Raw genomic sequence first — 16743 nt, forward strand, 5'->3', positions numbered from 1 at the left:
TTGTGTGAAGAGGTAGAGGTTTATTGAAATATAAACATTCGAGAACATGTAAGATAGAAAATAACCACAACATATACAGACACTTGCTGCAAGAGGACGTCTGAGGTATTTATCCACTGCCTAGGCTACCCATGTGCTATCACATTTTTCCTGGTTAGAATACAAGTAAGATGGGGAGAGGGAGGGGACAGAGCAGCCCTGGCCAACAGCTGCCATGTGGCCTCAGGGCTGCACCATCAGGGAAAGCTTCTCTTGGCCCAGGGCCCCATTCTGGGGGCGCCTGCAGGCGCTCCCACCCTTGGGCTTTCAGGCTGAGACCCTGCTGTTGGCCCTGAAGGCTCTGAGGGCTCCCTGGGAGGGTAAAGCTGGGCTATCTGCTTGGGGAAAGGAAGAGGACCCAATGACCAGGAAGAAACAGTGCGCCGTCCTTGCGTCCTCTGGGTGGTTAAAGTCCATCCTTCATGACCAAACCCCTGAGAAAGACACACTGGTCAAATGTCTGCGATGCCTTCAGGTGGGCCCAGTGCCAGCCGACTGGGCTCCTCCCTGGCACAGACCCCAGACACCCTTCTCTGCCCAAGCCCTGCACTGGCCTGGTGGGTAAGGTGGGAAGGCTTCCGAGGCCAGGAGAGGGGCAGCCCCCACTGGATGGGGCTGTGTGTGTGTGCGCGCGCGCGTGTGCGCATGTGGGGTGTGGGGGAGGGGAGAGAGAAGATGCAGTCCAGCAAAGCTGCAGTTCACTGGGCTGAGGTAACTGTTTTGTGCTCAATCTTTTGATTTCCCTTTCCTTTCCTTTCCTAGACAGGGATGAATGTCAGCCACAAGTGGGCTTGTGCCACTGTGGGCTGCCACCGCCGCAGCCCACCAGCCTCACGGTGGGTGCGGGGTTCTGAGCACTGCAGGGCTGCCTTGACTGAGAGGCGAGCCCTGTGTGAGAACCCCTCTTCTTTACAACACAGGGGCAGCCTGCTCCACCCCAGGGTCCAAGATGAGAAACACAGCTCTCTCAGCATCTCCTCACCTTCTGGGGCAGCTCGAGCTCTGACGAGCCCGCACCTGTCCTGAGGAGGGAATGCTGAGTGAGAGGGAGATGCCCTGGCCCCACTCTGCTGAGCTGGGCGTAGGGATGTGGGACTGCCCCACTTCTGGCCAGAAATGGGTCAAGGGCCATCTTGAGAACCAGTGTGGTTTCAGGACCCAGCCTGTGCGAGAGCCAGCCTCTCTGTTCCACCTCATCCTGCCACTGCAATCCCTGAGTCATCTCTCCTGCGGCCTCCCCCGCCTCCTCGCTGGGGTCATAGGGAAGGGCCGGAGGGGCTGGGGTACCAAATCATTTGCTCGGCTTTGGGGGTGATCGGCTTTCGTTTCTTTGGTGCTACAATAACAACAATAAAAATTTTAAAGTAAAAAAAAAAAAGTCAGAAAACACATATAAAAAAGATTTCAGAGATGCAAATACTTCCTGAAGAATCAAACATCAACAATTACAAATCTGAGGTATTTCAATGAACCTGACATTGGCAGGTTTGGGGATGTTGGGGCTGAGATGGCCCCATGAGAAGGGGGGCCCAAGGGACAAGTGGGCTGTTCCTGGGAGAGCTGGCAAACCCGGCTGAGTGGGGCTTGAGGTCTGGGAGGGTCAGAAAAGGGTCAGTGAAGAGGGTGCCAGGGCCTGACCGGGCAGCCCCTGCAGCTCTGCCTCTCCCTTGGCAATGTCCAGCAGGCCCTGGGTCCTGAGGACTGCCCTCACGAGCCCTTTCCTGGGACCATTAAAAGGGGGATATGGGGCCCTGAGGACTGCTCCAAGACGAATCAGAGGGACTTACACCCCAGGAACCACTCATGGTAGGCAAAGTGGGCTGGGAGTGGGAGGACCCCATCCCATGCTCAGCAGATTAGAACCAGGAAGGCATGCTCTTGGCTCCTAGCAGCCCCACATGGGAGTTAAAGACTGGGGGACTGAGCAGGGGAAGAGACCAGTGACCCTGAGGTCATGGCCAAAGGCAGGGGAAGGAAAATAAATTAAAGGGGAAGGGATGTGGAGGGCCTCCAGCCCTGTGTCAGCTTACAGATTGTCGATACACTGTGCCCGGGATGGGAGGTGGCCTGGGAGCCCTAGAGGAAGCTGGATGCCCACAGACCCCGCCCAGTTCTCCAGGACAATCCCTGATTGAACAACGCTGCCCTGTTCAGGCCCCTCCAGCCTCCCCCTGTCCCTAGAGTACAGCAGGACCTGAATGCAGCCTGGACAGACGGACACGTCCAAACTCTCAACATCTGGCCAAATGGGGTTTGACGTGGTCTCCGTGAGATGAGGTAAATGCTGTGCATCCCATCTCTCGGTGGGAGAGTGGGGAGTGAGAAGCTGGGTCCTGCCCTCAGAGGGACCAGCTGGTGGAGGGCTCTGCACTGGGGGTGCCCCGGGATGAGGTAGGACTTGGCGAGCAGTGAGAACTGCCGCTGCTGCTGGTGCTGCTGCTGATGCTCTGGGGAGCAGATGCTGTGATGAGGTGGACCACAGGCTTCTGGGCAAACAGCACACCTGGGGGCGGAGGAGGGGAGAAGTCAGTGTGAGCAGATGGGGAGAGAAGGGGTGGGCTCAGCTCACTGCACTGTATCTACCGCCGCCTAACTCTGTGCAAGGCTCCATGCTGGACGCCGCCCTGCCTGACAGGCTGGTGTGGGGGACAGAGTTATTTTGCTGAAATGTCACAAAGGCTCTAAGTGGAGTGTACCCAGGCAGTTGTGGGAACAAAAAGGTTTTAGAGGGCAGGGAAAGTGGGTCGGGAAAGGCTCCAGGGGGAGCATGCCCGGACTTCTACAAAAAGTGGCCAAATTTAGAGGAGGAGGTGGTACGGCAGGCAGAGGGAAGCTGAGGGACCACAGACAGAGCAGAGAGAGGTGGCAGGCATGCTGGAGCCTGACGCAGAGTGACCTACTGATGCTGGAGGCCAGGTCTGCGGCCCGTGAGGCCGAAGAGCTTGAGGGTGAGGTGACCGAGGCCAGCATGCCTCTAGGCAGCTGAGGTCTTACCCTGTAGGGATCATAAAGCCCCTGAAAGTTTTAAGAAGGGGAGGACCACCCTGCAACATGTGAACACTCTCTGTGGGGCTGGAAGGAGAGAGGCTGAATCGGGGCCGCGGCGGGGGTGCAGGGGAGGAGACAGTGGCGCAGGGGCATCTGCTCAGCTCTTGGGGGCGACAGGCCTGGGGGGCTGGCTCTCAGGAACGACTTCCAGGGCCCTGGCCTGGTGACCACACAGCTGCTGAGAAAGGGCACTGGTGGGACAGGATGGAGGCAGGTGAGGTGGGGGGAGCCTGCACTCTTCAGACTGCTCCCCATGCCGAGGGAGAAGGGCGAGAGGAGATGGAGATCCAGGCACTGATCACCCCCTTCTCTGCTTTCCCCACAGACCCACTCCCAGCCCCCACATCTCCAAGACCACCAGGGCACCACCAGAAGGCAAAGGACACCTGGGCCGTACCCACTGGCTCGCCCTGTCTCTGCCAGGGTCTGTGTTAGGCAGAGACCACTGAATGTGGCCTCGGAAGCACCAACTCTGTTGTGACTGGCAGGCACCTGGGCATCCCTGCTTCTCTGCGGGGTGCTTCCAGGAACTTGGTCCCTTCCCTAGCCCCAACCCTGATGGCCCCTGCAGGTGGCCTGGAGATCCAGAGCACGAGGGCAGCAAGGTGGTGTCACCAGGACACCGGCCCCCAGAATAGGAGCGCCGGGAGAGAAAACGCATGCCCCATGGAAATGCCCCTGGTGTTGATGGAAGGTGCAGCTCTAAGCGCTCCCCACTGGGCACCTCCCCATCCCCTCTGTAGGACAGGTGGCCGGTGCCAGGCTCTGTGGCCCCCACTTATCAAGCTGCACTGAACATGAGTCAGCTGGGTTCCTAAACTCACCCCTAAGCCAACAGAATGGGAGTGGGAAAAGGATTGCTGTTTCTATGAAAACTAAGGTGAACACCTTGGAGAGACTTGGTGGAGGTGCTAAACGAACCAACGAACCAACTAACAAGCAGCTGTTTTTTAGATCAGATTTAGGGAAAGGTAACTGTAAAAGCCTGGGGGGAAAAGTCATAAAAACACAGGCTGCTTCTGCTGCACTCAGACTCCTTTGCCTGTGCCTCCGTCCTTGGTTCATGACAGACAAGGTGGAGGAAGAGAAGAGCTGAACCCCAGTCAAAGAAAGGAGACTCGTGGATTAGAAATTAGCGGTGCTGACTTCATGTGTGATACCATGTGAAGGCATGGATAAAGCTGATGGTGATTCTTCACATTAAACGACTTTTTCAATTAATGATCCAACTGATGGTTAAAAGGATTAGACGAAGGGTCTGTATCAATCACTCTGACAAAGGTGGAGGGGGATCTGTCACCCTGTTAGCAATCCTCAGCCTCTCCTCGTTCAGAGGAACTGCTTTAGAACCTTGAGACTACATAAAAGGAAGTCGTGCCTGGGAAGGTGTTCAGATGGGGGGGGTGGACAAGGGGGCCCTGCGAGGTGCTGCACTGAGGCTGGCTGCCATGGTGCCACCTCCCTCAGCGCATTGAGAGCCTCACCTGCATAGGTGGTGCCGTCGATGTCCACAGACATGTTGATGCTCCCGATGCTGCCTGTGGTCAGGTTCAGTGCTGCGGCCGAGGCCTCTGCTCTGTCTTCTGCTGGGGACAAGGGAGACAGCAGGCCCCGTCAAGCCTTCCAGGACTTCTGCTGTCCTCTCTGAGGCTCTCCCACCCTCCTGGCCTGGCCACAGCAGACTGAGGCCTCCCAGCATTAGAAGGTATCTGTATAACCTTCTCTTGAGTTAAGTCTTGAAGGAGAACCAGGCCAGCCAACGTCCTACTGCTTGCTTTCTCCACTGAACGACTTCACTTTGCCAACTCCCTCTACTCTTGGAGAAAAGGGATCACACAGGCAAGGAGGCTGACCTCGGCTGCTGGCTGTGCACGGATGCTTTCAACACGATTCAGCAAACCCTGCGCACCCACTATCCATCAGACTGGTGGTGGTGGATGAGAGGGGGACTGGAGATCAGTAAGACCCAGTCCCTGACTCTGAGGACTCACCTTGCCTCCTCTTCCCCTTAACTGGGCTGGGAGGTCCTCAAGGAGAAGGGCACTCCATCACAACCGGAGCACCTGGGATTCACAGAAGGCTGCAGGCGCTGGCTCACAGGGCCTCTGCCTGGCTCACCCTAGACCTTTTAATTATCCTTTCTCACACTGAGAGCCAAGAATTCTTCCAGATTGGCTGCCTCATCTATTAGCCTCTGGCTTGTGCAGGACCAGGGGCACCTGGCCTGAATGGGTGACAGGGCAGAGCCCTACTGTCCAGGCCGTTACCTCTGGCTCCCTTCGGCTCCTCGCCCAGGGGAACAGGGAACAGGGAGGAGCTGCCTGGGAGTACACACGGCTCCTTTCACACCTGATTCTTCCCAACACGGCCTGCTCATGTTTGTTCTCAGGCAGAGTCAAGGGCGAGAATGGCAAAGAAAATGTGTGTGAGGGGGAAAGGGGAGAAAGGGGAACAAGGGACCCGGAGTGTGTGGTTTAGGGGCCAAGAAGGTGGGGCACCTGAAAAATGAGGAGGGGAAAGGAAAGATGTCAGTTATGCTGCCAAACTTGTATTTCCTCCTTCTCGCTCTTCTGAGGGTCAATGGTAGCCCGGCCCGAGGCGGCTCTGGCCCCTCATTGAGCCTCGAGAAAGGAGGCGATGCCTTCCTCCCAGATGGTGAGCTCCTGGGTTGAAGGGCGACCCCTTTAATTGAGACGGATCAAAAGGCGGGAGGGACAGGGAAGACACAGCAGCTGTCCCTGGAGGTCCCTGGCTCCTCCTCCTTGAACAACTGCCTTTCCTTTCTGCTAGAGAACAGGGCACCACCTGAGGCCATTTCTGGTCCCCTGGAAAATGGCCCTGGCTTGGTGAACTGAGATCTCTGTGGTTACTGAAGCCCCAGGTGGCTCTCTGACCTCTACACCCTTCTAGGGACCTGGATGCCCCCGGGATGTGAACAGGCCCTCGAACAGAGCTGGGGGCCGCACGGGGCTGGCGCTCACCCCTGCCGTTGATCCTGATCTTCATGGGCAGCTGGCGCGCCATGCTGAGGAGGTTGCGCTGGAAGGCCTGCTGCACCAGGCGCTGCTCCTCCTCCGACAGCCTGGACGCCTTCTTCTCAGGGGGCTCCCCTGACTCCAGCCGCTCCCGCAGATGCTCCAGTGTGGCCGTCCGGGTACCGGCCTGCTGGCCAGCCAAGGTAACGGGCACAGCCAGGCGATTTGGCACGGGCACGGTTGTCACTGGGACTCCATCACCTGACAAAGGCACCAGGGCTGGACCCAACCATAATCCATCCTCCCACTTGTGTCTTCGACCCGGGGAACTTGGCGCCCTTCCTCCCTGCCCTCCCTCCTCCCAAGGGCCCTGCAGACCTTTCCTGAGAGTGGCTGCTGGGGATATCCGAGGGCCACTGGCATTGGTGCCACTGCCGGAGCCCAGCCCGAGGATGGGGAAGCGGATCTTGGGTGGAGAGAGGAGAGCAGGGGCCCCGGCAGCAGCAGAGGTAGCCGCGGGCGAGTAGCCAAAGAGGGAGGAGCTGTAGCTGGGCCGCCGGCCCTCCCTCCGGTTGCCGTCGATGGCTGCCTGGAGCTCAGCCGGGGAGCTCAAGGCCTTCTTCTCACACTCGTAGGCATAGAGATACTTCATGTACCTGAAGGGAAGGGAGGAAGGAGCTAAGGAGAGCCATCTAAATCACGGCACCAGGACGGCCCAGCTTAAGTCAGCAGGTCTCTGGAGGCGGCCTGTGCGGGGCAGGCTCTGTCCTGGCGGATCACAGCCTGGTGCACTTGGCCGAAGAGGGAACTCTGCGTGGCTGGACACCTCGCCAGGCCCTCTGACCGTGGCCCAGTTCTAAACACGGCTCAAACTGGAGGCATCGTTCATGAAGAGAAATAAACACCTTCGCTAATGTTTCATGTTTGCACGGCGCTTCTAGGGCCCTGCGAGAAAGGAGGCCCGTTTTGCAGTGTCTTTCTGGCTCCTCGATCTCCCAATGGTTCTGAGTCAGGCTGTCTCACAGGAGCACTTCTCCCCACTCTGTGCACTTCGGAGAGCTGGTCCTCTTTGTGTCAGATGCCCCACGAAGCAATTCGCGACCCAAGAACCTTGGGAGAAGAACTATTATGCTGGCTGTCCCTCTGTCTCCAGTTTCTGCTCCAACAGATAAAACCCTCTACTTTTCAACAAGCCTGAACCTGCCACCTAACCCACAGGGAGCTGCTCCTGCCGCACTCTTCACAGAGTGATGCCCAGAGTTCCGAAAGAACATCTTCCCCTCTGTCTTCATCCTCCAATGTCACTCTTGCTCTCACTGCTTCTCTCACCCTGGTAATTAACTCAAATGGTTACAAGAATAGGTTACCAGTCCCAGAGGGGCCTGACTGCCTGCCTTCCTCCGGGTCCATGGTTGCTGGGCAAGCTGAGTGGTGGGTGGGAAGGGCCAGGCTTAGGGTGGGGGTACTGTGTGGGAGACGATGTCCTGGAAAGAGAGTGGATTTCAGAGACAGAAGCCCAAGTGTGGATCTCGGCTCGACCACTTACTAGTTGGCATGGCTTTGACCAGACGATTTAACGTCTAAGACTTCGTTTTTGTTATCTGAAAAGCAAGGATAACACCTACTTTATGGAGTTGATGGTGAGGTTTGAATGAAACAGGATGTGAAGCAGCAGCACATAGGAGATGCTCAGGAAAGGGCAGCTCTCAGGATTATTTAGGTCCAGTGAGGGATTCGTCTGAGAAAGCTCCTGGCTCTTTCGGGAATTCCGCCCATCTTGCTCACTGTACAGTGGAATTTCCTTCCTTCCTCTCCTCTAGGTTAAAACATCCCCTTTCTCCAGCCTCGGCTTCCTTTCCCCAGGGCCCTAGCCACTCACTGGGTCCTCAGGGTGAAGGCGGCGCTGGTGATGGACGTGGGCAGGTTCAGGCCTTTGGTGATCTCCCTCCATATCTTTTTGTTGATGATCTCTACGAGGCCCCCCTTCTCTGTCACCAACTTATACAGCATATACAGGTCCAGAATCTGCTTGGCCATGATGGGGATTCGGTTGATGGGGGTCCCTGTGATTGTGAAGAGAGAGAAACAGAGGGTTGTGTCATCATCAAGCAGAGAAAAAAAGACATCTGTGGATGCCCACCTTTGCTGAGCTGGAAATATGTTCATATATCTGCTTAGCAGTATAATTTGACTCGAAATCCCAAAGCCTGGGACCTATCAGACTACTTGCCAGTTTTCTTTGGGATAAACAGAAAAGACAGGTCCAATCACAGGCTGTGTGGCCTTGGGTAAAACATATAGCCTCTCTGGGTCTTTTTCCCATCTGTAAATAAGAGGGCCAGACTAGATTACTTTAGAGATTATGATTATTACAATTGTTTTGCTGGCAGTACGATTCCAGATTCTTTCCTAATGATCTGGTGGCTGGCAGTCCACTGGAGCCTTTAGAAGCTATTCAGCTGCCTCCTCAGGGAAGTCCTTCCCTGACTCCCTAGACAAGGGAGGTCCTGCCCCATCATCCACCTAGATAGAACTCTGGGCTACTCTTTTGCAGCTCTCAGTGCAGTTTGTAACTGTCTTTTTATTTGCATACTGTCTGCTTTCTCCTTGTCTCTTCTCCTGCTGCAGGATGGAGAAATGGTTTTTTCTCTGCTGTGTCCCCGCTGTGTCAAAGGATCTGCTGGATACACAGGTCTCCCGGGGGATGAAAAGCCACTCAACAATTCTCTCCCCACTAATCACTCCACCCCCTCCCTGGCCTCTGAAAGAGGGAGGGTCAGAGCCGCTTCCGCTCACTGGCCCCGAAGGGAAGTGAGAGGAGCCAGGGGCTTGATTAGGAAACCTGGCACCGAGCAGGAAGGCCCACTAATGAGCACCAGGGGACGGCAGAGAGGGCGGGGGGGCAGAGAGGGCGGGGCCGGGCTCCTTTCACAGGCGGCCGAGATGCTCGTCAGGAGGCGTGATGGATGACTGTCATTTGGCAGCCTCGGGATTAATGATCTGGAGGTCAGAGGGGAGAATTCCAGCGGGAAGGGTCACCGTCCGGGGCAGGGTATGAGACTTGTTGCCTTTTGATGGCAAGTCCTTTTACTGTACACAGGCTGCTCCTCCTCTGCCTTGCCCCCTGCCCCTGCCCCCTGCCCCAATCTCACTGAGGTCTCGCTGACTGCCTGGTGGACGCCGGGCCAGCTTGATTAGAGAACGGCTGTTTGTTTCAGGTCCTCCTGCTTCTTTCCCGTCAAGGAATGGCATTTTCTTCTCAGCCCTGGAATGCTGGCCACACCAACTCTTTTAGAGGATAATTCAAGCCAGAGTGCAGTGAAGGGTCCCCGTTTATGAGCCCTGAACACATGGCACTGCTGTGGTGGGGCCTCTTTTCTAAGCGTGGAGGGAGCGAGAGGTCTTGAAGACCTTTGTCTTAACTGGTTGGTCTTTGGAGGGTCAAGGATAGAGGGGCCATAGAGTTAGACCGAAAGACTCATAGGCAAAATATCAGAGGACTTCTGGTGTGCTCCCAGATACAGAGCCTGCGTGCCGATTGATTTTCTCCCGGTGCGGTTCTGGACGGCAGACTACTCCTGTCAGAGATGAGTCTCATGGGGCAGAACTGGTCTCCTAGCTAAGGGCCACCTCCTTCTGGAGGCCTGTCTGCCCGAGCACACTCATGGCCTTGGCGAGGTCACACCCTCATGGCATCACCTGGAGAGTCTGGGAGGACCACTCCCAAGGTCCCCTCACACAGGACCCTGAAGCTCTCATTTCCTGAAGCTTCCAGGAGATCTTTGCACAGGTGACCTGTTCCCTCCCAGGTGAGATGTAGACACGAGCTCACCTCATCCCTTAGGCGAGCTCCCTCATTCCATCACTTCCTCTTCTTCCCCCAACACCATCATTCTCTGAGGTCAGTACTGGCTCCTCCTCTCTCCTCTCTCCTCTACCTTTAGGCTGTCAGGAGGCTCACAGATTCCTCCTCTGAGGACTCTCAAAGCTATCCTTCTCTCCGGCCCGCAGCCACCACCCCGGGCCAGGCTCTCGCTGGCTTCCCGATCGATGCCTGCAGCAGCGTCGCATCCATGCGCTCAACCCTCACGCCGCTGCCAGACAACCTGATGAAAACACTACTTCACCACATTACTCGCTTCCTTGTTTAAAGACCTGCAAAGGCTCAGCACTGGCCCATCCTACCGGGCACGTTCAATCCCATGACTCGGGTTCCAGAACACTCCCTAGAAGGGCACGTGACGTGCTTCAAGCATGTGCCAAAAGCTCACCCTCACTCCAGTGAGCTGGGTCTTCCCACCCTCACCCCAACCAAGCTCCTTTCTCCACTTTCTGCTTCGTGCTCAAATCCTCTCTACACTGGCTTCAATGGTCACTCCCTCATGGAGGATTTCCCAAGTACCTCAGTTCATGTGGATTCTTCTCTCTCAGAATTCCTACTATAACCCCACAAGTCCGGCAAATAATTACAACCTACTTGCTTCACGTGTGTTCACCTGGGATCCCGGGGAGACTGGAAGCGCCATGAAGGCAGGGACTGTTTTTCCTTCACCATGTCTTGAATATTGCAGTGTTTAATGAATTAAATTACCAAGCAGACTTTAAAAAACCCTGCTTCTCAGAGTTGCTTCAAAGCAACCAGCTCTGTGGTAACCCAACTGGGAATATTAGACGCACTTTCCTCAGGCCTGCGGTGCGCCTACCGGGTCCACCGCTAGCTCTACGTGTCTAACGCTGACAGCCCCGAACTGAAGTCACCCTCTTCTCTCAGGCCCTGGCAGGCTCATTAGGGTCACAGCCTTTGTTAAACAGACTGGGAGCTGAGGCCCAACATGGTCAAGCCCTTTGGGTCTGAGTGCTGTAAGTCCAACAAGAGGGCCAGCAGCACAAGAACGGATGGAGAGCTGGGGGTTTTGAGCACGTAAAGAAGCCATGACTTCATTCAGTGTGGCCAAAGAGAAGGGGGAACAGGTGTCAGAGAGGGGAAGGTGGCTGAGCGTGTGACGTGCGCAGAGCAGGCCGGCTAAGTGACCACAAAGCAGGGCTGGCCCGGCCGAGGCAGTGCTGTTCCTCAGAACAGTCACCTCAGAGAGCAGCTGCCACACGGTTTTAAGCCTCCGTTTGTGAACAGCCTTCAGAGTTTGCCCTGTTTTCATCTGAATCTCTCCAAGGGTCGTAAGTCTTCAAATGTAAAGGGTGCATTTACTTTTAGAAATGGTCACTGATGGAGGCAAGCCAGGAGAACAGGATGAAGTGACCCGGCTGTTCACACTGACTCTGTGTGAAGATGAGGCGTGGCCATAAACCATGACAGATTCTCCAGTGTGGCTCAAACTGCCCCAGAGAGGAATTACAGATGCACTCTGGGTAGTCACTGGACTAAAGGTCTGCTCATTTGAGACGGCTTATTTGAAAGACTACAATATCAGAGGTAGAAATGTCATCAGAAATTCGCCTTTTTACAGTCACACAGAGTGACTGTTATGCTGAGAACTGCTCAGGGCAGAAGGAAACAGGTAGACGGAGGACCTGAGAAGACAAGGAAGGAGCAAAGCAGCATTTCAAGTCCCAAAAGTGACCTCTTCCCAGCACCTCTGGAGAGAAACCTCAGGCCAGGGGTGCACTGGAACTCCAGCGATGGCCCCCGTGGTCCTGCTCTGTGGCCCAGCCCCACTCTGGGCACGTGGGGGTCATGCTTCCCTTCACCCGGGCCCCTGGGGCGTGGTCCCGGGGGTCAGTGGGTTAGGGGAACGAGGCTGGCCCTCTATGAAACTGCTAAAAGAAGCCCCCTCAGTACCAACAGAAACAAAGCCCAGGCCGCTCTGTGAGCCAGTTCTAGATGGCTTTCACACGGTATCCAGACAATCTAGATGTAAAACCTGCCCTGGCTTTGTATTCTTTCAACAACTGAGAGAGAGGCAGGGTGCTCAGGCTGGTCTGTCTCCGCAGTCCGCTCTGCGCTTAGTGGCCTGGTGGCCAGCTCCCTCGTCCCAAGGAGACTCAACTACGAAGAGAAGAGGAGAAGGCCTTTTCACTGAGTCTCCTTGCCTGAACAAGTAAGAGAACCAGCACATTATACTGGGGGGTGGGGAACGACATACTCAGGCCCCAGTTTTCCTGTCTGTCTGAAATGAGGAATTTGGACTCGATGACTTCCAGTTCTAAAGCCCTACGAATCTATGAATAAAAACTTAAAAGTTGATAGTCATGATTATTACCAAAGGGAGGCGACCTGGTTATAGGAGCTTGCTTGAATTACAGAATAAAGGTGCTAAGTGACCCTGAGATGGATGGTTTGGGATCTGCTATGAAGGACCCGTGTGTGGCTTAAATTCAAGTCCATCAGCAACTGTGGGAAAGGGGGGAGACTCTGACCTGCTCTCTGGGCTGGATTACATCTCCTCTAAAAAGGTTCTTCACCTGAGAGGGGACAGACCTCTGCCCACAATAACGGCAAAAGCAACCTGCAGAGGACCAGGAAGGAGGCCAGCAACCACTGCAGGGAGCTCTTTGTGGGTCACCAGTGCTGGCCCTGCAGGAGGCCGAATCTCTGCCTCCATCGCGCCTCCCAGAGGGGACGGGGCACCTGAAGGGGAAGCCTGTGGACTGTCAGTCACTGCTATCAAAGCAGGAGCTGGGATTGAGAGTAATTCATCATGCTCCCTCTGACAGGAATCCAGGGCCTTATCTGTACCCCAAGAAATGCCGCTGGTCTCCAGTTCCCTCCTCAATAAAGGAGACTGACAGTTCCAACAAAGAGGCCCCTTATCGGATTTCAGCCAGGGAGCCTGAGGCAGCCCAAGGGACGATGCAGAAAAGGCTTTTACGAGGGCCCTGGACTCAGTGAAGCTGCGAGGGCTCCTGGGGTTTTAACCCTTGGTGGTGGGGCTGCCACTGCACACCGGCACTAGCAGGCCAAGCTGTGAGCAGGAGCTGGCAGTGCAGATGGAGCCAAACAAAAACTGCTCCCCAGCACCTGGCTCTCCTGAGACTGCGGAGACAGGGCAGAGTTGGGGGGAAGGCAGAGTGAGGAGTCTCCTCCGGCACTAGAGACAAAGATGGGAGATGGCAGGAGTGCTGGGGGCAGGGCCATTTCCTTCCCACCACACAGAACGGGCACATTCCAGTGAAGACCAGAAGCAATCAGGGGGCAGGGACCCCAGACAGAGTCGCATGGCTGCCTTCCTGCCTACTGGTCAGGAGTGGGGACCCAGGACCCAGGGTGTGGCCCTGCCAGGGACCCTCACTGCTTTTTCCTGGCTTTGAAAAGATCATTAATCATTTCCATAGCCTGTCAAGAGAGCTGGGCAGCCGACCAGGACGCCGAGGAGAGTGAAGACCCATGCTAAGTGCAAGCAGACAGGCAGGGAGGACTCCTGCTCACTCCTCTGCACATTAATGCTTGTCCTGCTCTAGTCCTGCTCCCCAGCAACAAGCAGAGAAACGACTCATGATTCCCACCCCCCACCCCCGACTTGTTCACGGAGAAAACGCCTCCCACCGGGAAACTGAACAGCCGGGTCTGGCGGCGCGCCGTGCAGTGCGCGGTCAACTGCTCCCCAAGACAGGGCAGAGGCAAGGACGCACAAACCCCCTAGCACTGCGCTGCCACATATCCGCCAGCCCTCTGCCCCATTTCCCACTGAGGGGTCCAAGTGATGTGGAGTCTAGCGCACTCATCTTAAATATACAGCCCGCCAGAGCTTTACTTCTTTATACTCGCGTGTAACTATTCCTCAGATCAAAACACAGAACATTTCCAGCACCCCAAAGAACCCTCCTGTGCCTCTTCCCCATCAGTATCCATCCTCTATCCCTCCCCTCCCAGGAGGTACACATTCTTTTGACACGTACCACCAAGGTGACTTTCTTGAACCTGACATCCGTGGAAGCACATAGTATATATTCTTCTGTTTCTGGTTTCTTTTGTTCGACATTAGGTCTGGGAGAGTCACCCCAGCTGCGTCCAGCAGGAACTCAGCTCTGCCGCTGCTGGGTGGTATCCAGTGCAGGACTACGCCACCACTGGGCTATCCATTCTAGAGCTGATGGGCATGGGAGTTCGTTCCAGCTTTTGGCTATAATGAACGGCGCTGCTGTAACTGTTCTCACTTGTGCCCCTCAGGAAACATAAGCTCTCATTTCTGTGGGGGCTCCACCAGCAGTGGAACTGCTGGGTAATGGGCTTGGCCTATGTTTAGCTTGCGTAAACACTGCCAAACAGATTCCCAGTGGTTATGCCCATTTATATTCCCCCCAGCAATGCGTGCGAGCTCTGTAGGCACCACAGCCGGAGAGGCTGATCTTAAACCCATTCTCCCCTTCTTGACACTCTAGCTCAGATGAATTGCTTTAGGTGAAGTTCAACAGTACGTGCAGTGCTGTATTTTCCTGTGGCCAACAATAAAATTATGGTTATAGCTGTGCTATCTCCTTCCATAAAAACTGTATTCAGAGAAGCTGGCCAAGGAGTTAGGAGGTGGGTTGTCAGGTCTTCTCTGCTTCGCCTGCTGCTGATCAACACACCTGTCTGGTGTCTCCAGGAATGGGGGTGGAAGGCTGGCTGGGGAGAGATGCAACAACTCAAGGGCCTTCAGGCCTGGGCACTGCACACCTGTCTGAGCTTCCACTGCCGATCCATGTCCCTAGCCTCTCCAGACCCAACAGATATCCACACAGGATAAGTGGGTCAAACTGTCCCTTCCAACTTTTCCTACAGCAAGCCTTGGCCGATTTACTGAATACTGGCTCACTTTAGAACAAAGGAGGCAAAACTATCAAACCAATTTTACCAAGTGCTGGAAGTACCAATAAAGGATTTTGAAGAGGAAGAGGCTGAATTTAAAGACAAAAGTGAGCTATTCAAATTAATCATGCCTTTCAAAAACCAGGATCCCTTTCCATTATCATGGATAAATGGGTAGTTACAGAGTATTTAAATGACTATTAAAAGTTGGGGGGAAACCCCCCAGTATTTGAACAGTGGTTAGATCACCTGGGGAGAAAAAAAGATCTAGCCAAAAACAAAGGGATAATCCCAAGACAAAGATTTGCATTTTGGACTTTCATTTGGGGATAAAGTTAGAAAATGAAACCCCAAAGCCTATTTTATCTGACAAACATATTTCAGTTTATCAGGAAGAGTGTCCAAGGTACAGATACAAATAATATACAAGAAACACCCTCCACCAAAAGGCAAAGCAATATATGTCAGGAACATTTCCTTGCCTGAGATGGATAGATAAGCACACAACAGAAGGAAAAACACTCAAACTGCACTTTGAGGCAGACCAAGCCTTTTTCCCACAGTAAATTCTTTGTATATACACATCAAAAACAGATCCAACAATCCATTTGGGAAAACCAAGGTCAGTTCTCAGCCTTGAACAGAACCAGTGGGGGAGGGAGGGGAGTTCTCCAGCAAGGTCTTGACAAACTTGTCTTCAAGGCACCAAGCAGGTCCTTAGCCTAGTGTGCAGAGCTGGGGCAGGGGCTGGAGGGGACAGCCTTGCTCGTGGGCGCTCTGGGTGCGCGCTACTAAGATGCTGCTGTGAGGGCTTCTGTCTCCTGTGTCCCCACTCCCACCCCATCTTGCCTCGACAGATGGCAGCCTCTGTGAACTGTCCCATCTGCCGTTCCCTGAGACGAAGACTTCCTGCATGAAGGGTTCTACCCCATGTTACTCAGCTAGAGCTGTCAAGACCCTACAGGACACTGGCCTGTGGAGGTGGGCCACACACGCCGTGGGACTCAAGAAGGCTGGAGGAGAGACGAGGCTTGTCCGCTCCCCGACGGGAAGCGATGCAGCCAAGCCTCTCAAGGGCAGCCAGTGCAGGGGAGGGAAAGAGCCCTGGCCCAGGGCTTAGGAGACCAAGTGCTAAATCAGCTCTGCCAGAGGCCTCCGGTGAGCCACTCAACCTGGAGGCAGATTCTTCCCCGCTAACGTGATAACCTTTGCCCTCTCTACCCCACAGTGCTGGAGCCTTGGGGAGCAGCAGATCAGATAATGGGCTGAAAGGTTCTATAAAGTACACAGGATAATAATAATAAAATTAACAGCAAAATCATCTTCCTTCTCTTTGATGAAACCACACTTCTGTTTCACCGCCTGGGGAACAAGAAAACAAGCTCTCTTCCTCCCTGATGAAGGAAGAATGGAATGGTTTATAAGCCTTCCCTTAGGAGATTTCCCCACCCCAACCTCTCCCCCTGGAAAATCTACCAGAGAAAGATACCTCAGAAACCACTCACAGTGAGTTAAATTAGCCAGAGAATTTTATTTACAACTGTTTGGATTTATTTTTGGAAATAAATGTGTGTATTATATACACACCCACACACATGAGTGCACGTGGCAAAAAGTGAGCAGAAAGGGTCTCACAGCCCTGAAATCTAACCCATCTTTCCTAGAGAAACATTTGGGGAGAAAGCACATCAAAGGCAACTTGTTTAATTCAATTTGGCTTCAGCCAGCAAAAGAGGAACTACATCAAGGAAAGGAGAGAAGCATTTGGTTTTGGGGGGTCCTTGGTGTAGTTTTTATACAACTATTTTGATAGAAAATTGCTCAAGGGCCTTTCCTTCTATATTTGGTCAAGGGAGGCTCATTATCTGTCAGTAGCTCAACAGACACAATGGTGGACACGTAATACAGAACAGAGAACTTGGAAGAACCTTCCAG

At 54.4% G+C, this 16743-nt stretch overlaps 1 protein-coding gene across 3 annotated transcripts in view; it reads right to left on the reverse strand.

Annotated features, from left to right (window-relative positions):
* Positions 1–16743, reverse strand: part of ARID3B (AT-rich interaction domain 3B) — a 47830-nt gene continuing 31087 nt past the window's right edge. Inside the window, exons 5-9 of one of the 3 annotated variants that reach the window (XM_072950998.1) lie at positions 7942–8125; positions 6441–6718; positions 6069–6323; positions 4572–4670; positions 1–2542 (exon numbers count right to left, since the gene is read on the reverse strand). In XM_072950998.1, coding sequence (XP_072807099.1) covers positions 2379–2542; positions 4572–4670; positions 6069–6323; positions 6441–6718; positions 7942–8125 — 980 coding nt within the window. In that variant the 3' untranslated portion in view covers positions 1–2378. Of the gene's footprint in view, positions 2543–4571; positions 4674–5236; positions 5586–6068; positions 6324–6440; positions 6719–7941; positions 8126–16743 lie in introns of those variants that run through there. The other 2 variants (XM_072950997.1, XM_072951000.1) reach the window with 2 other exon arrangements.

This window comes from Vicugna pacos, chromosome 27, assembly GCF_048564905.1.
Source record: "Vicugna pacos chromosome 27, VicPac4, whole genome shotgun sequence".
Lineage (NCBI taxonomy): Eukaryota > Metazoa > Chordata > Mammalia > Artiodactyla > Camelidae > Vicugna > Vicugna pacos.